The sequence below is a fragment of the Moschus berezovskii genome, chromosome X, assembly GCF_049115385.1.
Source record: "Moschus berezovskii isolate FMDL1 chromosome X, NW_MosBer_1.0, whole genome shotgun sequence".
NCBI classification, from domain to species: domain Eukaryota; kingdom Metazoa; phylum Chordata; class Mammalia; order Artiodactyla; family Moschidae; genus Moschus; species Moschus berezovskii.
In genome coordinates this window covers 120,737,472-120,764,547 of record NC_142488.1, presented here as the reverse complement: position 1 = coordinate 120,764,547, position 27,076 = coordinate 120,737,472, and the positions used below count along the sequence as shown (strand labels likewise).

The following is a 27,076-nucleotide window of genomic DNA, read 5'->3' as shown; positions in this document are numbered from 1 at the left end:
ACTGGCATAGACAGACTATCTCATTCAAGCCTCCTCACAGCCTTGGGAGATAGATTCTTATTATCCTCAATTTAAAAATAAGGAAAGTCAGGCTCCGAGAGTTTAAGGGACTTGCCCAAAGACACACACAGCCGGTAAATGGTGAAGCTGGAATAGGAACCCAGGTCTGTCTGACGTTAGAGACCTCTGAACTCTTAGCAAAATGGGAAAGCCTGTGTGCGCCCCCTCTCCCAGCGCTCCCGTGTATGTGTGTGTGAAGGTCAAAGTAAAGGCCCCTTAGGGATGGCTGAGACCCACCACAATTTTGAGAGGGGAGCCTCATTGGCAGGAAAATTGCGTCTTCAGACCCAGAATCCCCTGGGGAAAGTGTGTTCATTTACAAGAGAAAAGAAGTGGAAATTTGCTCTGGGCACTTCTTTCAGGGACTTAGCTTTAGGTGGCCAAGAGGTCTCAAGGTGTTCGGGTGCCCCAGTCCAGCCCTTAGGTCTTTCCCTGGAAACCGGTAATCCACAGCTACCTTCGCCAGCGTCACCCACCACTCCTGTTCCCCAGTCCTGTGCCAGGGACTCTCCTTTCCCAAGGCTGGGGAAGCAGACATGCTGGTGGCTGAGCAGGCCCCTGGACGTCAGGTCCTTAGTTCACCCCCACCCCCGCAGAGGGCCCCCCTCCCCTGGGGCCCTTTCCGCTTTGCTGCGCTCTGCGGAGGAGGGAGATGCCGGCTGAGGCCTGGCAGGGCCCCTCCTTCAGACCGTGGAGAGCCAGAAGTGACAATTCCCAGTCAACTCCCTCCTAGCGCCTCCTAGGTGGGGGAGGGGTGGGGTGCGGTGGGGTGGGGGAAGGGAGGGCGGCGTGGGGTGGGGGAAGGGTGGGGTGGGGGAAGGGAGGGCGGCGTGGGGTGGGGGAGGGGAGGGCGGCGTGGGGTGGGGGAGGGGTGGGGTGGGGGAGGGTGGCGTGGGGTGAGGAAGGGAGGGTGGGTGAGGGGTGGGGTGGGTGAGGGGTCGGTGGGGGAGGGGTGGGGTGGGGGCTCGGATGGATGCTGAGGTACGTCTTAGGACAGAGTAAGGGGGAGGTAGAATGGGCTGGGGTTCAAATAGACACCTCGAGCAGAGAAGCCTGGCTCCGGACAGAAGGTGGCATGAGTTTTTCTGCAGCGCCCTAACTCGGTATATTTGCACCTGCTGCACCAGCCCCCTCTCCCCCGAGTCCTTCCCCGCATTCATATTCTCTGGGCCTCACTCATCTGGAGCCCTAGGCTCGACCTCCCTAAGAAATCCCCAAAACTCTCTAGTCGCGCCAAGTGCACGAGGCATTTGGCCCGGGATTCCGCGGTGTCTGGCATATCGTCCGCGAACTGGATCCTCCGGGCATCTCCCGGCCTCACCCACCCGCTCGGCCCGCCCTCGCGCAGGTCCGCCGCACGGCAGGCGCTCAATAACAATCGGGAGCGCGGGGCCGGGGCCAAAGCCGGTAAGCGCGAGGAACCGAGGGGGCCGGATATAGCCATCCGGAGTCCCCCGGGAATGGAGTGGGTTGGTTTTTGTTTTTGTTTTTTTTCTATGAGGTACGGTGTGGGGCATCCCGGCCCAAGCTGCGGGCCCCGGGACGCGCCACGTGGGGGGCGCTGGGCTCACGACGTGAGCTCCGCGGGAGCCGGGTTCTCGCCGTCCCCCCGGGGCCAGCGAGCCAGGAGGGGAAGGAGAGGCCGCGCGGGCCCCTGGCACGGCTCCCCCTGCCGTGCTGGCGACCGCGGCGGGCCGGGGGTGGAGGGGCGCTGTTTCCACCAAGACGCCTCGGCCCTCCCCCCGCCCTCCCCCACCCCGCCCGCGCGCCCGCCGTCCCTCCCGTCGGTCCCTCCCTCCGGCTCTTCCCTCCCCCCGCCCTGCCTCCTTCGCGCCCGCCCCAGCCGCCGCCTGAGGGGACGTGTGTGTCTCTAGCGCAATTTCCCCTTTCACTCGGCTGTCTCGGCGCAGGTCTCCGTTGGCTCGCGCCCCCTCCGCGGGCGCCCCCGCCGCCCCCTCTCTCGGCCTGGCGTCCGGGCCCCCCGGGCACTCCACTCCGCCCCCCGGAGTCGTTTTATGAGGGGCGCCGCCGTCTCACCTGGTATCTGCATCTCGCCCTCCAACTTGCCATTGGCGGCGCGACGTGTGGGAGAGCCCTAAGCCTCGCCCGCCCGGACCAGCCTGCCCCGGCGCCGAGGTGAGTCACGGGCGCGGGGCCGCGGGGGCCGGCGGGCAGGGAGGAGAGGAGGGAGGGCCGACCGGAGGGCAACGGTGGCCCCGGCGGCCGCGGGACCGACGCGGCGCCACGCTCAGCTTCCACTTCTCCTTTCGCCAGCGCCGAAGTCCCGGCGCCACTCGCCGGCCCGGCTTCTGAGAGGGAGAAGGCGGGGCGGCCGGGCTGGGGACCCCGCGTCCCGGCCTTCCGAGTGGGGAGGGGACCGCGGCGGTCGACCCCGGCCCCGCGACGGAGCCCCGCAGTCTGAGGTACGTCGATGGCGCCGGTTCGCCGAGCCTCGGGGCCCTCGGAAAGTTCGCGGGAGAGCGGGTACAGGGACGCCGGGGCCCCGGGGCCTTGGGGGCTGGGGGCCCAGGGGAGGGGTAGGGGATTCGGCGTGTTGCGTCCCGCCCTGGCCTCGCCCCGCCGCGTGTGCCTTGGGGACCCCGGGCTGCCGGCCCCAGCTTAGAAGCCCAGCCGATTTCCCCTGTCGGGGTGGGGGCGGGTTGGCCCGCTCCCGGGCAGCCCGGGGTCCGGGATAGGGCGGATTGTGACAGCCCGCCCCAGCAGCTCGGTGCCCGAGGGCAGGCGGTCGGCCTCCTTGCGGCGGGGCTGCTAGATTGATCTGGCGGCCCCTAGGGCTTCTGGGACCAGGCGCCTTAGGGTAACACACACACTCTCTTTTTCTCTCTCTCTAAACACACACACGCGCGCCCGCGCGCGCACACACACACACACACGCACACACACACCTATGACTTAGATAATTGGATAGCCAAAATAGAGACCTCTTGGCAGGGGCCGGAGTTTACGTGTGAGCCGGCCGCCAGCCTTCCCGCTCCCGCGTTCCCGCTCTCCCGGGCTCTCCCGCCTCTGTGTTCCCTCCTCTGCCGCCGGCTCGTGGACTCGGCAGCCGCGCAGCGCCGGGTCCCCTGCCGACCGCGCCTTGCTTTGGGAGACTGCTGAGGCGGCTGCTTTTCGGATTGCCTGTCCCTCCATCGCACCCTACCTAACTCTGTCGCCCTGCCGGGCCTTCCTGACCAGGGTCACCTCCTAACCCCCTAATCCTCTCCACGCCTCGGCCAAGTTCTACCTCGCCGCCCACGCCCCCCATCCCGACCCCCCCCCCACATCCCAGCGGTGGGATTTGATGGTCCTGACCCTCATTTCTGCCCGAAATAGAGGCCTGTCTGGTCCTGCGGCTTCTTCTGGTTAATGTTTGACACTTCATTGTGGCTAATCATTTTAATTAGCGCTTAAAGTGGGGAGGAACAGTTAACCTTGGACTTCTCGATTTTGGCCTGGTGGGGCCTCATAGGGGAGGAGTGCTCGGGAGGTCTGAGCGGAAGTGAAGTCACCACCCCAGGGCCTGAGCCACCACTGCTCGGCCCCAACAGCTGGTGGGCACGCCCATGAGGGACTCACCCCCAGCGAGCTGACCCCTGGCCCTAGTGCCAGGTTGGGGGGGTCGATGAAGGGATCAGATCTGGCTCTCTGCTTTGGGGAGACAGGATACATTGGGACTGAAAATACCCAGGGTCCCCTTTGCACGACTAGAATGCAAATTTCTCCTCACAGTTAACAGTAGGGTTTTACCGGTTAGAAGGTGCTTTCTCAACCATAATTCAGCGGACCCTTGGCAGTAACAGCCTGAAGGGGAGCTCTCTTGAGTTAAGTGAAGGACTTAACTATCCTGGAGGACTTCCTGTCCTGGTCAGTGTGGGGAAGAGGCTGCCTTACAAGTGGTTGTCTCTGGGTTCAGAGCCGGGAGGTGTGTGTGGGGGGTGGGGGTGGGCGTTGAGCAGGCTCCACGTTGCCACCCTCACCCAGCCTCTAGCTGTGAGCCGAAGGAGTGGCTTGTTTGCAGCTATGCCTGGCATTCCTCCCACTGCTGCACTGTTTGCTCCGCTGTTGCTCAGGAACTGGCGCCCACCCCTGGACAAACTGGAGGCCTGAAAGCAGTCCTCTCCGTGCCTGGAGCTAAGTGGTGGGCTTCTGTCTCCTCTGTCCTGTACTGGAATCTCAAAATAAGGGTGCTGTGACCTCTTATTCATGGGCCTGATTAATGGGATGTCCAAAATGTTCCTAGCCTGCAAAATTCAGGGCCTCCCTGAGAGGCCCAGCCAGATGCAGGCTGAGGGGATTGCTTTCCCAGGGAAATCCCTGCGCAGAAGTTTGGCCTTGGTCCTTGCCAACCCCCTTCTTTCTCCTCAACATTTTCATTTTGCCTCCAATCCCTAGAGCCAGACTGTCTGGGTCTAAATCCCAGCTCTGTTATTTACTGACTGTGTGACCCCAGTCAATTGTATGCCTCAGTTTCCTCATCTGTCAAATCAGACCTACCTCATAAGGTTTTGCCAAGGATCAAATACGTCAATACACATAAGCTGTTTCTTTAGAACCATAAGCACAAGCTAGCCTTACGGTATTGTCTACTATGGGGCCTAAAACTCAGATTTAACTCAGCAAGCATTTGCTGAGAACCAGTCCCAGCACTGAAAGTAAAAAGTGAAAATTAAAGTCTCTCAGTCGGACTTTGCGACCCCATGGACTATACAGTCCACGGAATTCTCCAGGCCAGAATACTGGAGTGGTAGCCTTTCCCTTCTCCAGAGGATCTTCCCAACCCAGGAATTGAACCAGGGTCTCCTGCATTGCAAGTGGATTCTTTACCTACTGAGCTATGAGCGAGGGGAATGCAGAGGTGAAGAAGACACCACTGTGAACTGTGTGTACCTTCCGGTGTGGGCCAGAGTCGGGGTGGGGGATGTGGGAGAGGACCAGAGAGATGACTAGGTCATCTATATAAATAACCATAATTCAAAGCCAGTGTGGGGAACCAGGTACCCCATACTTGGAGGCTTCTCCATGTCTGGGGACCCAGGCTGGGCTCTGGCCAGGATTCTACCCCTGGACAGAGGCCTGCCCTGAGATTTGGGTGAACAAGAGGGACAGGGAGACCCAATTCCTGTGTGGACCACAGGTGGCAGGCATCTAGTGCTGTGATTTGTTGGGTTCCAGGACAGGGTGGCATTACTTAGGGCCACCCCCAGATGCCCCTCTAACCCCCTACTTGCCATGCCCCAGCCCCCACCCTGAGGTCCCCCACCAAGCTCAGAAGGGCCTTGGGCAGCCTTCTTCCGTCAGGCTTGGGCCTGACCCCAACCCAGGCTTGGTTCTCTCTCCAGGATTTCTAAGCTGCAAAGAGGTTTCTGGCTTCACTGCCAATTTATTCCCTTTGTGGTTCTCAGACTGAAAACTAGTTCTGCAGGGGAGAAAAGAAACTCATGTAAGGTACCCAGAATCCCATGGACGCTTTCCTAGGGGTCAGGGGCTTTTCTCATCAACACCAAGCTGCCTGCAAATCTCCAGCCGCTGAGTCTTGCGTGGCCTGTAATAGCGGCCTCTCTGCTCATGCCCTGTAGCTTGGACCTGAGCGCTGGTTGCCAAGGAACTGCTGGTCGGAGTGCTTATGATGGTTCTGACCTCATAGGAGCCGCTGTGTTTCAATTCAACAGACATTTATTAACACCTACTGTGTGCCCAACCCTCACTAGGCACTGTGGGGGAGACAAGGGAAGTGGGTGGCAGGAGATGACTAAGACACTGAAAACAATCAGAGGCGAGGACAAGCTGCCAGGACTGTGGCTGGTCAGGTGCTAAATTGTGTTCCTTGGAGCAGGGGCCAGAAATGGCCGGGCTCGGAGATCAGCAGCAGCTGGAGGAAGAGGGAGGACAGGCTTTGTGTGGCCTCGGCTCTGAGCTAGACCTTGAAGGGGTGGGGCGGTGTGGGGGAGATCCAGCTAGGCAGAAAAGGGAGAAAAGCCGCCTTTCTCTTCCCTGGCTACATACTGACCTTCGAAGCCTCGGTAATCATTTGGCACATGCGTGTCACATAAAAGATCAGGACAGCCAGTGTGGGTGGCTCAGTGCAAAGCCCGAGCTCCACTCCAGGAGGTACACAAAGTGGAGGGCCCAGCGCGGATGGATGAGACACAAAGGGTGGCCAGGCTTTCCCAGGCGGAGGGGAGTTCGTTTTGAACTTCCCCCCATCCCGTGTCCGCCCCCCCCCCACCGCCGCCGCCACACACAAGCCCTGGAGGGGAGGGAGGAGGAAAAGGGAGGCAAAGGGACAGACTGACTGCCCTGCCACCGGTGTGCACAGCCAGCACTGACTGGTTGAGTCTCACTTTCCCAGCGTCCTGGGATTTCTCTGGCAGCCCAGAGGTTCAGGTAGAGGATGGAGATTTTCGTTTTCCCAGCCAGCCAAGAGCTACAAGGTCTAGAGAGTCCCACGTGTTTCTGTCTGGACCCCCTGGGCAAGGGCAAGGACTAGCCGTGTAGTTGTTCTGTGACTTTTGCATTTCTCCTGGCTGGACCGGAAGGGGAGACTTGATCCTTGCTGGATTTAACTGGATGAAAACGCCTGGACACACGTATACCACCCCGCTCCCCACCCCAGGCATCAGTCTTCCTCTCTCTGCCCTCTGGGCATGCGCCCTCCCCAGCACATTGCAAAACCACAGAGACACACCAGAGTACCCTGACTTCTCATCTGGGGAAACTGTGTCCTAAGGTGAGTTTCTTGGCAGAGACCCCACCCAGCCTCCTCACCCAGGGTGATGAGGAGGGTCAAGCATCAGGGAGCAGATGCAGGAGGGTCGGCCAGGGAAAGTGCCAGAACATTTCTCAGCCAGACCAACAAGAAGAAAGAGATTAAACAACTTGCCTGGACTGAGGAAGTTTTGCCCTAGGTTCTCATCTTCTCGAGTCCCAGTGCTGCCATTTCCCACTTCTCACTCCACCTGCCCTTCCTAAAGCTCCCTTCCTCTTCCAGTCGAGCTCTATATTCTTCTCAAGAATGCTATTGTGTGGTATTGTCCTGAGGAGCACAGGCTCTCTGCATTCATATCCCAGGCCTGTCACTTACTGGCTGTGTGACTATGGACTGATCACGTAATCACTGTAAGTCTCAGTGCCCACCTCCCAGGGTTGCAGTGAGGGTTAAATGAAATAATGCCTGTAAAGCACTTTGCATGATGCCTGGCACACAGAAACCACCTGGTAAGTGTGAGCTGCTATTATTCTGTGGCTATTATTATTGTTGTTGTTGTTCTTATCGTTTCCTCCTCCCACACCCTTGACTTTACCAGGCTCTGGGGATCAAATGCTTCTCTGGCAGTGCTGGCAGGGAATGCAATGCTCATTCATAAAAGCAAGAGGGACATCTTTCTGCTAACTTTTTGTTAACTCTGCCATCACACAAGATAAAGAGGGATGTGGAAAAAAGATTGTGTGTGTGTGTGTGTGTGTGTAGTAAAGTCTTTCTGATTAAAAAAAATCAGAATAAAATCTTTCTCTTTACTACAGGCAGTGCTGTAGTAAAGAGCAGAAATCAAGTCTTGAACATTTTTATTAACTTTGCCATCTTTATCTCGTCACCATGTTCATCTCAATATTCATTTGCTGCAGGAATAAGAGTGAATTTGTTCCTTTGTGAGGAGGCCTCATGTTCCACCCCGGCTAGTATTTAGCAGTCATCAATTTGTTGTTCTTACCCTACTGAGTGTAGAATTCTGGGAGCCGCCGGGCCAACCACCACTCACTTTCTCCCTTTTTCACTAGAACTGAGACCTTGGGCTGGGGCTGGGACCCTGCCTTTGCCCAGAAGAGTTCCTGGGGGGCTGGGGGGGCCATTCCCCTTCCAAAGGCCTCCCAGAAAGTAACTTGGAGGTTCCATCTGCTCGAAAATGGGTTGTGTTTGCTTGAGGTGCCTATGGCCACCCACAGGGGCCGGAGGCCCTAGACCACCCTTGAACCACCCCTGAGCCACTTCACTCTGTCCCTTGGTCCCCGCCCCTAGGCCTTGAGGGATGGGAGAGTGGGCAATTAGTCTTAACCTCCCCAGATTCCTGATGACCTGATAACAAGGAGGTACTTAAGACATAGATTTAGCAGATAATGCCTTTTTTCCATAATGCCCCCCAGAGAGGCTAGTTTAGCCCTACTGATTCTGTGAGAACCCATGCACAGAAAACACCTGTCTCATTAAGTGACCACTTTCTTGGCGCCACCCTGATCCTAAAAAAACACAGTAGGCCCAGGCCCCTGTGGGGACTAAAATCTAAACCCGATTCTGGAGCTCTGGTCATACACATGCACTTAGCTTCACAGCAGGCAAGAGCTGAAGTGCCAACAAGCCTGTGGCACTTAGGGTTTGGAGAATAGGTAATAGTGGGTTGAGGGAAGGCATGCCTAGAGGAGGATCTTTCTTCCCCCTCCTTAGCTTAATTGGGGAAGGCTTCCTGGAGGTGAGAGGGCGCATGGCCTTTCCAAAGAGGAAAGAGAGCACATTGGCTGAGCTCTAGGGGCCTTCCAGGCTCGGTGGGACAATGAAGTAGGTATGGGGGTGAGCCAAAGATAAAACAACAAAACACATTCGAGTCAGCACACTCAGTACCTTCCCAGGTTCAGAATTCGTCTCCACGGGTCGCACCAAGGAATGTGTTTTCCAGGAAAGCATGCGTATTCTTGCTTCTGTTGTCTTCCTTCACTGCTGTCATATGGTGATATTATTGCATAGTTAAATTATGCAATATTATTTGCTAAAATTACATATTAAATGCTGCTATTGTTATTTCACCCAATCTGAGGACCTTTTTCTTTCTTTTTTACAGTTTTACTGAGACAGTGTTGACACAATAAACTGCACATATTTAAAGTGTACGATTTTATAATATTTGACATATGTATATACTCATGAAACTAATCACCCCAGAGAGTTTCCTTGCGCCCTTTTGCGATCCCTCTTTCTCATCCTGAGCAACTACTTATCTACTTTATGTGACTGTCGATTAGTATGTGTTTTTAAATTGAAATGTACGGATCTTCTTTGACTTATGATAAAGTTACATCCTGATAAACCAATTGGAAGTTGAAAATACATCTAATACACCTAACCTACTTAGTGCCATAGCTTACCCTAGCTTACATTAAATGTGCTCAGAACACTTATATTAAATTACAGTTGGGCAAAATCATCAAACACAAAGCTTATTTTATGATAAAGTGTTGACTATCTCATGTAATTTACTGAATACTGTTGTCGTTGAATCAGTCGGTTGTGTCTGACTCTTCATGACCCCATGGACTGCAGTGTGCCAGGCTCCTCTGTCCATCACTATCTCCCAGAGTTTGCTCAGATCCATGTCCATTGAGTTGGTGATGCTATCCAACCATCTCATCTTCTGTCACCCCCTTCCCCTCCTGCTCACAATCTTTCCCAGCATCAGGGTCTCTTCCAATGAGTTGGCTCTTCGCATCAGGTGGCCAGAGTATTAGTGTTGACTATCTCATGTAATGTATTGAATACTGAAAGTGAAAAACATAATGGTTGTCTGGGTACAGAATGGTTGTAAGTGTATTGGTTGTTTACCCTTGTGATCACAGAAGATCAAAATTTCAAAATTTGAAGTAGGGTTTCTACTGAATGTGTAACGTTTTTACACCATTGTAAAGTTGAAAAGTCTTGTGTGAACCATCATTAAGTTGCGGACCCATCTGTATTTGACATATAACATTGTGTAAAGTTAAGGTGTACAACATGGTAATTTGATATGATTATATATCATAGTGATAATTAGCAGTTCTATCATTGCGTAATTATCCTCTCTATTTAGTGATTAGAATGATTAAGTTCTAGTCTCTTACCAAGTTTGATGATTGTTATACAATATTGTTGTTTACATTTACTACACTGTGCATTTGAGTTCTAGGACTTATTCAGTATTCATTGTAATAGTTGGCGTTTTCTAGAGTTTTATATAAGTGGAATCATATAGAATGTATTCTCTCCTTGTTTGGCTTTTTTCATCCAGCACATTTAAGATCCATCCATGTTGTTTTCTACATTAATATTTCATTCCTTTTTATTGCTAAGTAGAATTCCATTGTCTGGGTAATACCATATACTATTGATCTGTTCATCAGTTGATGGACATTTGGTGGTTGTTTTGATTTTTTTCTAGTTTTTGACTATTACAAGCAAAGCTTCAGTGAACATCTTTGTACAAATCTTTCTATGGCCATGTGTGTCTTTTTCTCTCGGTCAGATACCTAGGAGTGGAATGGCTGGATCATATAGTAGTTGTTCAACTTTTTAAGAAACTATCAATCTGTTTTCCAAAGTCATTGTACCATTTTACATTCCCATCAGGAATTTATTAAAGTTCCAGTTGTTCCACATCCTTGCTAACACTTGGTGTGGGCAGTCTTAAAATTTTAGTCATTCTAATAGGTGTGCAGTGGTATCTCATTGTGGTTTCAATTTGTATTTCCCTAATGACTGATGATGTAGAATATCTTTTCATGTTGTTATTTGTCATCTAAATATTTTGGTGATGTATCTATTCAATTTTCTGCCCGTTTTTAATTGACTTTTTTGTTTTCTTATAGTTCAGTTTTGAGAATTCTTTATATAGTCTAGGTAGGAGACCTTTATCAGATACTTGCTTTGCAAAGAGTTTGTCTGAGTATATGCCTTATCTTTTCATTCACTTCACAGTGAAGAGCAGAAGTTTTCAATTTTGATAACGTCCAATCAATCAGTTTTTACTTTTATGGATCATGCTTTTGGTGCTGTATCTTGGAATGCTTTGCTTAGCCCTAGGTCACAAATATTTTGTCTTACAGTTTCTTTTAGAAGTTTTATAGATTTAGGTTTTACATTTTGGTCTTTGATCAATTTCAAGTTAATTTTTCTCTATGGTGAGCTGTAGAAATCCATTTGATTTCTTTTAAAATATGGGTATCCAGTTATTCCAGCACCACTTGTTGAAAAAGCTATCATTAGTCTAATACAGTTGTCCTTTCATCCAGCTTATGTAAGCTTATTTCTGGACTCTATATTCTGTTCTGTTGATTGATCTATTTGTTTATCTTTATGCCAGTACCAATTGTTTTGATTACTGTAGCGTTATAATCATTCTCAAAATCAGATAGTATTAGTCCCCCAACTTTGTTCTTTATCCAAGTTGTTTTTTGGACTTCCCTGGCAGTCCAGTGGTTAAAACTCCGCTTTCAATGGAGGGGACGTGAGTTCGATCCATGGTTGAGGAACTAGGATTCCACATTTTCCATGGGACAGCCAAAAAAAAAAAAAAAAACGAAGAAACCAAAGTTGTTTTTTCTATTTTAAGTCACTTGCAATTCCATATGAATTTTAGAATCAGATTGTCAATATAATTTTTCATTGATATATTGTTGTTGTTTAGTCACTAAGTCGTGTCTGACTCTTTTGCACCCCATGGACTACCGGGCAGGCCCCTGTATCCATGGAATTTTCCAGGCAAGAATACTGGAGTGGGTTGCATATAAGTTTCAGATGTACAACACAGTGATTCACAATTTTTAAAGGTTATACGCTATTTAGAGTTATTATAAAATACTGGCTATATTCCCTGTGCTGTGCAATATATTGTTATGGATTATTTATAATATCATGTTCTTTTAATACTTGAGAATTTATTCTATTTACATTAATTGTTATAACAGATATGTAGTTGTGCTATTGTGATCTTATTTTATAATCATGGATGAGCCTGATGCTACTGTCAGTTTTAGAAGATGCTTAATCTTTTCATTGATATCCTACAGTAAAGAGTTCCTTAACCTTACCATGCATTTGCAAAATAGGACCATTATTTGCCCTTCGTTTATACCTATTTTTGGTGCAGTGTTCTATGATTATCATTTTCTAGATCCCAGTCATATCCCTTTTCAACCTTGTCTGTCTAGCAAACAAAAGGCCTCTTTTAAAAAAAGTTATCCTTGAATCCCATTCTTTCGAATCATTTTAGCTCTTAGAACTGATCCAGTGTTTTGAAGTCTTTCCCGAGGGTTCAGTGATCAGACCAGCACCCAATATTCACGGGGTGGAAACACTGTGGTTTGTACAAAGAGAGAGTGCTTTGATGATGACCTGATTGATCAACTGCCTTCTTGATGATGTTTGGAATAAATGACTCTAGCTGGTATGTGTTTTCCTTAGTAGAGGCCTGGAGCAAGAGAAGATAAGTAATATTTGAGCCTGGGGACCTTTGCTCCCTAATTCTATTCCTATCCCCACCCCTAGACTATAGCCCTCAGATCTAACAGGACTCGGGGTCTCTATTCCAGAGATTTCACTTGGGCTGAGAATTTACATGGGCTTAGTTCATGAATGCCCAGACCTGTGTTAGAGTCAGGAGAAGATAAAATAGACCTTGATCCCATGAATTTTACAGCCTGTTGGGGAAATAAGACATACACATGAAATAATTAAAGAGCAATTCGAGATTGCCTAGGATTAAGAGATCTTGTGGAATTTAAGGGCTCTGGGAGTTTAGAAGGGGGCCCCATGGGTGTGGACGCTAGTTATCAGGGCAAAACCAGCTCCATGGATTTGGGGAACTTGATTGGGACCTTGCTGGATGGGCACTGTTTGATTAACTAAAACAGAGCAGCGAGGGCCTGGCAGGCCTGAGAAACTCCCTGAATGAGCCTGGAATGTTCCCTCAGGGGACCATGAGGAGACCACTGGGCTTGAAGCCCAGGCTTGAGTTGGGAAATCATGGGAAATGAGGCTGAGTAGGTAGGGTGGGGTCAGACTGTGAAAGACCTTTGGAAACCAAGCAGATGAGCTTGGACTGTAAAGCCCTGCTGAGCATGGCTGGTGTGGCCACAGCCATAGATCTAAATGTGTGCCCTGGAGTAGGAGCTGGCGCCAGCTCAGAGGCTGGGGGAGGAGCTCGGCAGAGGCAGGGCCCTGACTGGAACTTACTCTTCCTCATGCCCAGTCAAATGGGCTTTCTGCTGCCCCAGGCCTGGTTAGCTTTTCAAAGACTTTCACATCCCCTCTATACAGCTTCCCAACAGAAACTACAGGCATGGGGAGGAGATGGGGAAGGCCTGCTCCAGGGTTAATGGTATGACGGGAGGCAGAGTCAGCAAGAAACACTCCCTCGCTCACCTGCCCCCCTATTAACCCGCAGAGCCACTCCTTAGGTTAAAGCAGGGTAGCTCCAGATGGCCTTTTAAAATGAAAATGTGTTGAGGAGAGAGGTGACACATTAACCCAGTATCACCCATTAACACATTAACACTAAATGGTTTATTATTTTTGAGTGGTGGGAAGCTGTTCCTGGGGAGGTGGGATGACCTGTGGAGCCCTGACTGCTACTAGGGTCAGTAAGCTTGTGAGCAGCTCTGAGGAGCATGAAATCTATGGTGGAGGGGGGCGGGGGAAGCCCGGGGCTGTGAGAGCCATGTGACATGGCATGCCTGTGGTTACATAGCCCATTAATGGCAAAATTGCCTGAGCAGAGTTTTTCCAAACTTTCCCACCCAAGCGCCCCAAACTATTAAATTCTATCTCAGAGACCTAGAAAAACACAGTTTCATAAAAGTTCTTTGAAGTATGACATTTTTTTCTATACTGTGAATGCCCGCCATCTACTGCCTGAATATATTTTAATTGACTTCTCAGTGAAGCGCCCGAAAGATGAGGGAGGATCCGGGTTTGGATTGTGGCTTTGACTCGGGCTATTGGGATTGGTCAGCTTCAGCAAGCAGGCTCTGTCCCTGTGGGAGCTGCCTAGGGACAGGTCAGAACTTGAAGTTTCAAGGTTTTAGCCCAAAGTGCTGGAAAAGAAATCCATCACCTCCTGCATGTTCATTCACCCAGTGTCCCCTACTGTCTCCTTCCTTGATTCAAACTCATTTAATGGAAAAATCTAAGCCGTTGTACTCTGAGGGGAAGTCATCGGACTTTCTCAGTGGTTAGCTCAGGCCTCATCCTAGCCTTTGGGTGGGCTGGAGACAACGGTGGAACCCAGGAGGCCCTCAAGTCTGTGCCCACAGTTTCCCTAGCCTTCCCTCCTCCACCAGACTCAATCTGCACGCCTCCTCCCCGGCCTCACCTGGAGCATGGAGTACTCTTCAGTTAAAAACAAAAACAAAACAGCCTCAGAGCCTTCCACCCTCGTGCTGCCCCCCGCCCTGGCATCGCTTATTTCTGGGTGGCTGAGAACAGAAGAGCTGTCGGTGGAGGCTCTCCAGGTCAAACTTGGCCCCCTCTGCAGCCCAAGGGCCTCATTTCTATCCTCACAGCCTGCAGATAGAGACCATGACAATAGAGAGAGAATGCCTGGACCAGGTGGAGGACTCGCTATGAATATTCAGGTCTCACTCTGGCAGGTCTCAAGCCTTCATCCACACCCCCTGCTTGCCTGCGGTGGGGAGGGGATGTAGGGGTGCCGGCCTGGAGTGACGAAACCACAGCAGGTAGGGCCCTGGGCGGGGCTGGCTGCGCCGGGCGGGGCGGGGCAGCCGACTGGGTGAGGCCCAGATTCCCCAGGCTGATAAGGCAGCCTGTAAACACCCAGCAAGAGGAAGGGGCAGAGGGCAGGCGACCAGATGGCAGGAGAAGGGGGAAACCGGAGCCCAGGCCTAGCTGCAGGAAGTGGGGCTTGATGTGGAAACATCCTGTCCAGCGGGGACTAGATTGGTGGCCGGCAGCGATCGTTCCCTCTGCCGCAGAGGCAAGCTCCGCGCCAACTGGGGGTGGCCTGGGCACTCGGCCAAGAACCTGGTTCACGACATCTCCAAAGGATGTGATCAGTGGGTCTCATGAAGGGTTATTCTACTACCTAGCACTGCCGGTGGGCAGGGCAGCAGGTGGGGAGGAGTGAAATCAGGTCCAAGCCACCCCCATCCCCCCATAGAGAAACCGAGCGGCGGAATCCTCAGAGAGCTTGTGACCTTCGAGGGAAAGTCCTGGTTGTCACCATGCCTGTGAGGAGCATCAGCTGGAACACCTCGTTACAGCCAGCTCTCTGCAGCACTCCAAGAAAAATCCGGTATCGACATGCCGGTCTCTTCCATCCTGCAGTGCTTTGTAGTGAGAACCGCAAAGGGTCAGAGCTGGTGGACCCTTTTGTTAAGGATCACCAAACTTACCCACTTCAGTTAACAGATGGGGATGCTGGGATTCAGAGAGGGGCAGGGACCTGGCCATGCTCATGGAGACCTAGGTTAAAGGCCCAGCTCCAGAGCGTTTTCTTAAGACCCGCCACCATGCCTCATGCATAGGGCTACCTTGCACACTCACGGAACTTCAGCAGTTATGGTTGCTCAGGGTTATGGGGAGGCTGATGGGAGGAAGGGAGCCTTGGTGTGGCCTGAGCAGTTCTATCTTCATCACCCCATAAAGAAACTCTATACCCGTTAGCAGTCACTCGTCCTTTTCCCCCAACCTCTGAGCCTCAATTTTGAAGAGACACTTGCTATAGAAGTATTTTGAGGGGGAAAAAACCCCTGCAATATCATTTAGGCAGATGCACTAACCCAGCTCACTGGGGACTTTTATGCGAATAGACCTTACCACAGAGAATAGGGTGGGCCCAACGAAAGGCCCCAGGCCACAAACTTGGCACCTATGAGGTGTTCAGCTCTGACTTTCCATAAATATTTGAGTAAACATGTGAACCAACACCCTGAGATAAGAACTCAGACTTAAATTATGTGTAAGTAAGTGTGTATTTATGGGGCAGGGACCATGCCTAGGCCACTCTGGGTCTGGAGCCAGGAACCCTTTGGAAAAAGGCTCCTAGGGTACAGGAATAAAGGCAGACTCCTTCATCACCAGAAACTTCATCACTCCTACTCCACAGTACTTACCCTCCACAAGGGCTCAACTCATCTCCATTTGGGTGCATCTTTGCCCAGGAAATTAGGTTTCACCTATCACATGGAGCCTGAAGGGGACTGGGACATGGGAAGCCTTAGTTGAAGGATGTCATGGGGCTCTGAGCCTTCAACACTGGGTGTAGAGTTAGGACTCTGAGCAGATGGTCGCCAGAATGGGGCCGCATGGGAAGAGCACAGACATGGCGGTCACACAGACCTGGGTTTGAGTTCTGCCTCCATTCTTGACAGGCAGTGTGACATTGGTCATGTTACCTCATCTTTGCTAGGTCTCACTTGTGCTGTTTGTAAAATGGAACTATTAAAACAGGATTACTACCGAAATACATGTAACTGAAAACAAAGTTCAAAGAGCACAGTAGTTGGAAATAAACCTGGCTTCAAACCTGGGCTCTGCTATCAACTAGCTACTTTGGGATGTTGTCAGAATGAAAACAGATAGCCTATGGAAAGTGCCTTGCGTGACATCAAGCCCACGCTAGTACCCAGTAGATGTAAATCCGTGCTGTCCTGTCTCCCTGTAATGGTTACTCTTTGGTCCCCTGACCCAGGAGCAGAGGAAGCAGCCCGGAGTGATATCCGAGGGCGCAAAAGGAAAACCTTGCCTGCTTTAAATGAGTACCCACGCCCCCCTGCCCCTCCCTCCACAGGCCCATGGCCGAGGCCACGGTGGCCACACCCGCCACCCTGGGCCCAGCCCTAGCTCAGATTGGTGCCAACCCCGCAAGCGCTGGCCCTGAGCTGGCAGCGATCTCAAGTGCTTCCACCTCCTCCGCCCAGTCAGATGTGCTTTCCAAACACGTGCCACCAGTTCTGAGTCGGGCTCGTAACCAAGCCCTGGCCCTGGGTTTGCACTGCAGAGGTAGGGAGGGCTGGCAGGGGCCCAGGTGTGCATCTAGATGCTGTCTCTGACGCTTCCTTGGCATCTTCCATACCAGTTGTGAAGCAGTATTCACTCCAACTCGTGGGGCGGAGCAGGCAGTCCCCTCATGGGCGATGGGTCCTATGGCAGGGGTGCTGGCTCTTTATGGCCCTGGAGGCATAGAGGGAGAGGACAGAGGGCAAAGCCAGATTGCTGTCTTGATAGGAGGCCTGCTTGGGCTGGACTCTTGGTCAAAAGCCCAAGAATGATCTCTCAGAGCCGAGAGAGCTTGAAAGACCATCTTCCAATCCACTTTTGTTGGTCTTCTCAGAGCCATCATTTCTATGGGTCCCCTTAGCTTTGCTCACTGCTTCTTCAACCTCATGGAACAATATTACCACAGCAGGCTGAGATGGTTGCATCTACCCACTATGAGGACCTCATCCCAAGCACTGAGGCTTCTAGAACCATTGTCATGTACTTCTAACCTGTCTTCAGGAGAACTAACAACTGGGCAGACGTGCAGAGCCTCAGGCAGCTACTGCTCCTCTGACCCATGGCCTTGGGTCACCTGTCCTGGTCCCTCGTGGGCACCTAGCCCTGCTGTTAGGAGCCCCACCTTGCAAAGGCAACAGGGAGGCACTTAGAAGTAGAAGTCACCGCACCAAATCAGCAGCGGCAATGGAATGTGATAGCTTCCTGTTCCATCACCCAGAAAATGCCATCACCCTCGACTTGCATGTAATAGAATACCTTGCTCTCCATTGTTGCCTCTGTCCCTCAGTGCTAGGGACAAAGTCATGCAAAGTTATGATGTGCTATTCATTTCAGTGTCACCTGCTCCTCCGAAATAACCCCTGTGGTTGGCCTGGTTTCCCCAGGCATTCTTGCTTTAACACGTCTCCCCATGTGAAGCCGCCCAGGGCGGGCCCGCAGCCCAGGTGGACATTGACCTCAGCATTTGCAGCCCAGTCTTTTACCCAGCAGGCGCACTCTGCTCCCGAGGTGATCACCAGGTGAAGTGATGAGCTCACATCTACGGATCTGCTAACAGGAGAGGGTTTATGGAAGCAGCTCCACCTCCCACCCAGGTCCTGGCTCCCCTGGCCCAAGCGGGCTGGCAGAAGAGCTGCTGGGGCATCCCCTTGTGTAGACAACTATCTCCTCAGCCTTCCTGTGAGGGATCGTCCCCACTCTCTCGCAGGGCGCGCCCCCTGCACTTGCTGACCTGTGTGGGGCAGGGGCGGGGCTGGGAGGGCCAGCAGGCCCTGAAGGGGAAACTGCTGAAACCCCTGGGACAGGAAGTGGCAGAGAGGGGCTGTTTCCTCTGGCAGAGCAGGGGTGTGGGGAGGGCTGGCCCTGTCTCCCACCTGTCTGCTGTGGGCTCTGGGAGCCAAGAGGAGCTGAGGGTCCTTCTCTCCCTTCCTGTACCCACCCCCACCCCCACAGTAGAAGCTCCTGGACCACTGAGGAGGGGGTGCTTTCTCAGAGGAGGCCGTCTTCGTTTTGCAGGGAGAAGAATTCAGAGAGGAGGGAAGCAGAAGGGAAGGGTCGGGGGGCAGGCGGGCATAAATGAGGGGGTCCACGGGCGGGAGAAGGGGACAACAGAGAATGAGATGGCTGGATGGCATCACTGACTGTGTGGACATGAGTTTGAATGAACTCCGGGAGTTGGTGATGGACAGGGAGGCCTGGCGAGCTGTGATTCATGGGGTCGCAGAGTTGGACACAACTGAGCGACTGAACTGAACTGAACTGAACATGGTAGGGAAAGCCACAGCTGAGGAGGGGTGTCGTCTGTGAGGTCTTGCTCTGAGAGAAAATGATCAGAATGGTGCGTGCTCAAAAGTATGTAAGTTGGAAATGCAGGCCACTGCTGAGTCTCTAAATCACAGGGCCAGAAAGGTCCTGAGGCCATACTGGCCAACCCCCACCCCACCCCCCTCCACCCCTGCCTCGGTGTGCGGCTGAGGAAACTGAGATCCACAAAGCAAAAGTGACTTACTCAAGGTCACGTCGTGGGCCAGAACATTCTGATGAAAATCTAGAGTTCGTATTTGATGTTCCACGGCTCCCTCCAGGCACCTCTGAGTCTGTGACATTCTTCTCTGAAAGGAACTTGATGAATGTATTCCCTCTGAAGGGGAGTGAAGCCTTTAGTCCAAGAGTCAGCAAACTTTTCTTTCAAAGGACCACACAGTAAATCATGTAGGCTTTATGGCCCATGGGAACTCTGTCACAGCTCATGATGCAAAACCCACCCAGGCAATACGTAAACGAATGCATGTAGCTGCGTGTCAATAAAACTTTCTTTGTGGACACTGAAATTTAAACTTCTTATAATACTCCTGTGGCATGAAATATCATTCTTCTTTTGACTTTTTCACCCCAATCATTAAAAAAATGTAAAAAGCATCCTTAGCTCACCAACCACACAAAAAGAGATGGTGGGGTGAATGTAGCATGTAAAGCATTAAGAAGAGGAGGAGGTGAGCCTTGTCAGGTGAGGGGAAATCAGGTAAAGCTTTGAACAGGACATGGCATTTGTTTCAAATCTTGAGTGCCGGATGGGAATCGGAGCTGCAGAAATTGGGGAAGGGCATATCAGGCCTGGGGGACAGTGTGAACAAAGGCACGGAGGTGGGGAAATAATTGCAAAAGTTAAATGTGTTCTGCACATATGTGGCCTCGTTGCTTGCAGCCGAGTCTCAGGCTGCTGTCTGTCCTCACCAGAGGAAAGGGTTGGCTTTTTTGAGGCTGCCTAGAGACAATGAGGAGGGGAGGAAGAAAGGTCACCTAGGAGTCACAGCGACTAGCTGTGTGACCTTGAGCAAGTCACTTCTTCCTCGAGAACTCTGCAGCCAGGTGACAGGAAGGATGGATGCGCTGATCTTTCAGGGCCCTTTTAACTTTCATATCCTGAGACTGAATCAAGGAGGCTTTCAGTCGTGTGGGGAGGAGCCCCAGGAGCTCATGGTGACATCGGGGCTCAAGCTGCCCTCCCTCCCTGCCTGCCCACCCCCACCCGTGGACTGTTTCCCACCTTATCCTTTGTGCATGGATACTGGACTGCCCCTTGCTTCTGCTCACCTGGAAAGTGGCCTGTAGGGGAAGGAGGCATTTGGAAGAAAGCAGGTCTCAACCTGGAGCCACCCCTCCCAACTGGGGGAGCCCTCGATCTGAGCGGGGAGCCTCTGCATTTATTTCTAGGACACATGCTGTGCTGGCAGGGACCTCAACAAAGAACACCGTCCCTCCAATAAAAGTTATCTGACTTAATATCCTGTTGGTGCCTACTCACAGATTGCCCCAGCTTCTAAAAAAACCACTAGTAATTTTAATTAGTCTCTGGTCAGTGTGTCTGTCCACGCCCTACCCCCCACCATGGAAGCATATAAACTTCCTAGAGGCAGGGGTGGGGCGGCAGAGCTTCTTTCGTTCGGCACATGTGGCTTCCTGCCACAGTGTTCGGAATGCAAGCCTCACCAGGCCAGGCCTGTTTCTCTGGCCACTGAAGGCTCATGGAAACTCCTCCTGCCAGGGGATGTGTGTAGATGTGTGTGTTTAGCAAAAATGACTCTCTGGGACGTCTTTTGTTCCATCATTGATCCTGTTTTTTTTTTCTCCCAAAATATTCATTTCACTTTGGCTCTTACTTGTTCTTATTTAAGATTATCCTGACTTCAAAATGTCTGAACTGAACTCATGTCCTTGCCATACTTCCTGCCTTAATCTCTGTCTTTTTACCATTCTCATGAGAAGAACTGGCTGCAACCTTGGGGTCTCTACAAGTCTATATGACCCCACCCTCTGTCATTTTATTCCTTCAGGGTGGCCCTGGGAGTTACCTCCTTGGTTCCGGCCACCCATCTGGTCCCCTTCCATCTCCTCCACTCAGTCAGATCAAACTGATCTTCCTAGAAAACTGCTTGCTTTGTGCCCCTCCCTTGCTCAAGAATCAACAGTGACTCCCAGTTGCTTTCTGGATTGAGGCCTATGCACTTATCCTCCTGATTTCCCTGTGGTCCCGCCACCAGCCAATCTCACGCATGCCCTCCCCATAGTCAAACTTGTTTCTGCTCTCTGCCATGTTTGATAATTGTTGGTTATGTCCCCCTCAGTGTCCATTTCATCCCACTACCTCCATTTCCCTTTCTTCCTGTCCATCTAGGTAAAGATATCATGAATGCTTAATGCATGACCTCAGCCTGAAAGACACAAATCTGACCAGGAAATCTAAAAACACACTTGGAACGTAACAGAGCTTTCATCTATGTTAGCTCGCTGGCTTTCCACAACGACCTTTTGTGCTAGGGAGGGTGTCCCCGTTTCACAGGTGACCTGCCTAAGCCCCAAGGCAAAGCTTCTCACCTGTGCCCTTACAGTTTGCAGAAGCTTCTGAGGTCTTGACCTAGGCTGTGGCTGGCAGTGTGCCCCCCTGGGGTTCAGGAGCTCCCCAGACTTGGCTTTGGCCTTGTTCCTGCAGCCTGTCCTCCCCATCACTGACCAGTTCTCTTCCCCTTCCCGGGAGTACTCCGCCTCCTCCTGGTTCCTGGAGCTCTGGAGATGAGGGTGTGGCGGCTGCAGGCACCTCCAGGGGGTGCTCTTTCAGCTTTCTCAGGCTAGGCCCCTGGGAGTCAGGACAGCTGGGAAAATAGGTTCCCTTTGACATAACCCTTCCCCCACCTCTGCTCCCCTACTGGGGCTTCTGTAGCACTCTTCTTGCCACATAACCACAACCCAGAGGGCTGGGGCCGGGTGGAGGTGGTGCAGACAGGGGACTGGGAGCACCCCTCCAACCACAGCCGCCTGTCCCTCCTGCAAGGCCCCAAACCTTAGCAAAGGAGCCAGCCCCCTCCAAGGCGACATCTGGAAGCCTGCAGCCCACCCTGTCTATGTTATAGAGCCATGGGGGGCACTTCCGGGAGCTTAATGAGGTCCCCAGTCCCCTTTGGTCTCTGGGAGGTCACCTGGAACTTGTCATCTGAATGAGTGTGTTTTAATTTTCAAAGCACTTTCCCACCACCATCTTCATTCACCCGAGACATCCTGGTGAGCCCCTACTAGGCCTGGATTCCCCTCAGCCCTCACCCACTTTGAGGATGACAGAAAGCACAGCCCAGAAAGATGGCTGACTTCTCTATGGTCCCACCTCTTGTTGGGATGCAGCCGGGAGAAGGCTGATGGGTCTCCTGGAGAAAGAGGAGCATGCGTCTTTGTGCTTGCAGCCTGCAGCCTTAACTGCCCCTCCTTGGGGCCAGCTGTGGGGCTGGGAAGGCAGGGGCAAGCTTGCAGCTGAGAAAGGGCAGCGACAGTGGGAGAAGAGCTCTGGGCCTGCCTCACCGTGAGAGCTCTGACAGACCCTACAAGGAATCAGGCAGTGACCGAGGGCCAAGGAAGGAAACTGGGTTTCTTGTAAATGAGCACAGAGAAACCCCAATCAACAGAGCTTGCAAAACATTTTTTTTTCCCTCTTCCTGATTTCATCTCAGATGGAGGGGGTGGTAGAAGGCAGGAATAGAGGAGAAGAAGCTGACAAAATCGCTGTGGCAAGGGCCCCTTCACTGGGCATTTTGCTCAAGGAGGGGGGTTCGGCTGGCTGATTGGAGTCCAGCCCTAGTTGGACCCAGATAGTAGGGGAGTCGCACACTTGGGCTACTTCTGCTTGGTCCATGGCTACAGACTGGACCCCTGGGTCTGACCTTCTGTCTCTTAGACACACGCTGCTGATCACGTGGTGCCGCGTGCAAATACGCCGCTTGATGACTATTAGCCGGAGGAGGGGCTGTTTTTAAGTGGAGGGTACAGCTATTCCTGGGGTAGTTTCCACTTTGTTTGTGGTTGTGGGGGAGGGGTGTTGAGGGAGTGGGAAATGGCATGAAGGAAATTGTCACTTCCTTTCCAGAGAATTCCAGAAAGGTTTCAGGGAGGACGGGGTATTTCAGGAGTGAGGGATGGCTGTGAGAGGACGAGGAACGTGAGAACGCTGCTCTGCGGGCCTGGCTGACCATCTGGCCCCCATGTTTGCTGGCGTGTTTGAAAATGCCACGGGTGTTATTAGCGATTCTGTGAGAGCCATTGGCTCGGCTGAGCGGCTGTAGATTTAAACTTGCTCCATGGAGACTGCGGACGTGGCTTTCACATTGGGGCTGTTTCCTGTGGAGGAGGCCCCAATGGTTGAGTGCTGGACACCGTTTGACGTGTTCCAGTGACAGCCCCAGAGAGGGTCTGAAGGGGGCCCAGCTGTGATGACGCAGAAACAGCCTAAACCACTTCTATTTTGCTATTTTGGTTTTGAAATGCAGTCACAACCACAGAGAGCCAGAGGTGTGCATTTGCAAGCCCGGGATGTGGGCGTCCTCGCTTGCTTGCTCCCTCCTGTGGTGTGCCTGCACACACACACGTTCAGTAGCTGGGGCCATATGCTCTCACAGAGGCTTTGCTTTCAGCCCAAGCAGGACAGGCCCTGGGAGCCAGGGATACTGCAGTGGCCTCAAAGGGAGCGGAGCTCTTGCCACTCTAGGAGTGGACTTTGGAGCCAGCTGTGAGCTTTGCAATGGAAGGGGTGGGGTGGGAGGATCTCAGCACCGGTTACTAAGGGTTACCAGGTGAGCCCAGGGTCCTTGTGGACCTCCCTAGCTCCCCACTCACCGATAAGGCAGTGTCCAGGCCTCTAGGCAGCTGAATCTGTGTCCCAGAGCGTCTCTGAGGACGCCAGAGAGGGGAGCCCCTGTGTGGGCCTCTCCGGCCTCCAGCAGGGCGGGCCTTTTGTGCTGGTGGCTTCTTTGGTTTCAGGTTCCTGGGAGAGGGAGGTTATTTTGAGGGACTTGGGGGAGAGTGAGTGAACATGCAAATGACTACTCCCCACCTCTCACTTTCAAATCCTCAAACATCTGAAGGGGGAAGGGTGAAACCTTCTGGACTGGAAGGTTCCATAGGGGTGAAGGGAGAGTTTTCTTAGCCTTGACCAAGAGAGTAGGACAGCCAATCCTGCCCTACACACACACACACACATACACACACAGAGTTCACCTTTCCTTCAGACTTGAAGAATCCTGAATTTGGATACTGAGATATGCTGATACTTAAAGCAGGCAACTGGATTCGCCTTTCTTTTATTTCAAATCTCTCTTTTCACTGATGGCTAAGGGCTCCATCCAATCTAGTGCAGAGCTGCCTTCCCTCTCCTACCACACCCGCCTTAGCAGAGGACCCTGGGGGCTCACCCCTAGGACGCATGGGCCACATACACATTCTGCTCTGGCATGCTCTCCCTGGGAAGCAAGAGGATTTTGAATTTTCCAGGCTGGGGGGCTGGGCGGTGGTGCAGCCCTGCCCCAGCCCACTTCACCACAGCCAGCTTCTGCCAGCCGGCAGCAGCTAGTATTAGCTCGAGCTTGTCATTCTCACGAAGGCAGGCCTGGAGGAGGAGGAACCGACGACCGTGCGTGCTTGTGACTCTGCTGGCCTGACCAGGACCAAAGCCCTTTGACACACAGAGGCTGTCACGCACTTGTCCCCACACCCGACACATACATATATATCTGCAGTGTGTGCGCACACCCACAGGGAACTGCCTCCCCAACTCCCGCTCCTGATTGTAAATTACCATGCAGAAATACACAGACATCACACACACAGGGCACAAGTTTCTCTCTTTCCTGTAAGCTAGACCACTGGACACCCACCCCACACCCAGTATACACATGTGCATACTTACAGCCCAGAGAACATACCCCACCTCACTGGTATCGATTGACCAGTGTCATTCATTCATTCATGTATTCGTTCCACCAACACACATGGGCATCTACTACGTGCAAAGCTTCATCAGTGAGCAGCACCGGCGTCCCTGCCCTCAGCGAAGCCGCTTTCTAATGGGGGAGGTGAGGAAGGTGCCCAGAAGTTCCCCAGGCAGAGAGCTCACAAACATCAAACACTGATCTGCGAAGAGAAGACAGAGCGATGAGCAAACCTACAGGGAAAGGCCATGGCGGAATGACCTTGGAGGGAGAGGGGCAGACACAGGAGTTTCATGTTTAGACAAAGTGGGATTAGGTGAAAGTGATCACCTTTCATTTGATTAGTATGAGAACGCTTCCTGGGGGCAGACAGCCGGCCTGTGGGAGGGCAGGAGCTGCGGAATGCAGGCCTTGGAGCGCTTTGGCTGGGGGAGACAGACTTTCCAAGCATAAATGGCCCTGGAAGGCTTCTCTGGGAGGCCACAGACACCCGGTCACGTGGGTCATGTGCAGGTGGGGTTGGGGTGGGTGCCCGTGGTGGAAGGCCGTCCTAGCCTGGCTGTGCTGGGCCTCTCATTCACCCGAAGAGAAACTCAGACCTACCAGGTTGAGTCGAGTGACTTCTCAAAATTTTTTGGTTGGGGGTGGGTGGCAAGGTGTGGGGGTGGGGAGAGGGCGGAGCCAGTCCTGTGGGCTAACGGAAAGGAAGTGGGAGAGGCCCGGGTGTCTCCTGTGGAGCAGAGTGGTCATCTGGGAGGGTCATCCGTGGTCCCCCTCCCTTTCCTCCCCTTTGCCCCTCTCTGAAGTTCCTCATTTCTTTCTGGGCCAGGAGAGGTTTTGCCACCCTGGCACTGGCACAGGAGTGCCGAGGAGGCAGGGGTCAAGTGTGTGGCTCCTCCTCTGGTGCACAGAGCCGGTTCTTCAGGTGCTCGTGGTTGAACCCAGCGGATCATAGGCCCGCCACACCAACACACATGTGGATGCCACACAAAGCCGAACCCTCGGGGCCAGAGCCATGGTACCTGGAGATGGAGAAGCCTGAGTGTTAGGGTGGAGATGCCGAGAATGCTTTGGTGGGAGGGGTGTGGGAGGGGAGCTGGGGCTTTGGGAGGCAGGCCGGGGTGCAGCAACGATGACTTGAGAAGGGCAGGGAGCACAGGAAACGATCAGAGACCCGGTGCCATGTGAGCGCTGGAGGTGCAGACTGTGAGTGCCAGAGGCATTCTGGGAGAGGAGAGACATGTGGGCTGCAGCAGACAGATTTCCTGGAAAAAGGGGCCCTGAGCTGGCCCTGGAGGATGGGGAAGGTTCCTGTGGGCCCCTCCCCAAGCTGGGGCTCTCCCAGGGTGACAGTTCACTCTTGAAACTGAAAGCAAAGCTAAACCAAGAGCCCAAGCCACATACAGCAGAGAGGCCATTGTGCCCGGCATCCCCAGCGGGTGGTGGTGGCTGGGTGGTGACTAGACCTGGGCATGTGGCCCCCAGGCCCTCTGACATCAGGCTCTCTGGAGGCGTGGCTGAGTCTGAGAGTGCCATCCGCTGTCGCTGGCCCTGACAATACAACCCTTATAGTGAGAGATCACTTCCTCTGTGGACTCTGCCCTTCAGAACTAGGCGGCCCCTCCACCCAAGGTGGACCTGTCAGGCAGAGTCTGGAAGACCATCCTGTGCACCCAGATATCCCCACCCCAGATCTCTCACAGGGGTCCTTTCCCCAGCTAAGGGAATTGTAGGGGTCTTCATGCTCCATCCACAAGGCCACTCAGGCTGCCCTGGCTTCCCCTATGGCTGCACCCTGGGGATTAATCTTCAGGGTGGAGAGTGCGCCAAGTCCCACTCTGTCTCATCTTGTCCACATGGGGTGGGAAGTGAGGGAGACTGTGTATCTTTGGGGTCCGCTCAGGCGTAGGTCCCCGTGACCCAGACTGGCACCAAGGCTCAGCCCTTCTGTTCCCACTGTCTTCCCCTTTTCCTGCCGTCCCTCTTCTGGCAGTCTGTCCTGGGAACAGGACCCAAGGAAGGTGACTGGCTCACTGCCCCCATCTCTCCCTTCTCCGTAGGTTGCTCCTGCGCTTGGCCCAGCCCAGCATGCAGCCTTGAACCTGGGTTAGGCCCCCGCCTACTCCAGTTCTCTACAGCCCCTATTGTGCTGCGACTCAAGGAGTAGGTGCTAGGCTCAAGGTATCTGAACAACATCTTTTCATCAAGGAAACGCCGCGGCTCCAGTGGGCCCTGCAGGCCCCGCAGTCAGCTCTCTGACAAGACAGCATGGCTGTTGCCCTGCAGCCCAGTGACCTGATCTTCGAGTTTGCAAGCAACGGAATGGATGACATCCACCAGGTATGGCCCCAGAGAACAGAGCCTGGTCAGCCGGCACAGATGATCAGATAGATACAGGCAGGCAGGCAGATAGCTAGTCAGCAAACACTGATCAAGCACCTACTAGGTTCAAGGCATGGTGGCTGTGGGCCAGGCAGACTGTGCCATCAGCTAGTCCCATGTGGCCAGGCAGTAG

The 27,076-nt window shown here is 52.8% G+C and overlaps 1 protein-coding gene across 2 annotated transcripts in view; it reads left to right on the top strand.

Moving 5' to 3' along the window:
• The first annotated feature begins 1,902 nt into the window (after window positions 1–1,902).
• ELF4 (E74 like ETS transcription factor 4) overlaps window positions 1,903–27,076 on the top strand; it is a 36,894-nt gene continuing 11,720 nt past the window's right edge. The window contains exons 1-3 of one of the 2 annotated variants that reach the window (XM_088833578.1): window positions 1,903–2,196; window positions 2,335–2,483; window positions 26,622–26,901. In XM_088833578.1, the coding sequence (XP_088689704.1) occupies window positions 26,830–26,901 (72 nt within the window). In that variant the 5' untranslated portion in view covers window positions 1,903–2,196; window positions 2,335–2,483; window positions 26,622–26,829. The remainder of the gene's footprint in view (window positions 2,197–2,334; window positions 2,484–26,621; window positions 26,902–27,076) is intronic. The other variant, XM_055438450.2, reaches the window with a different exon arrangement.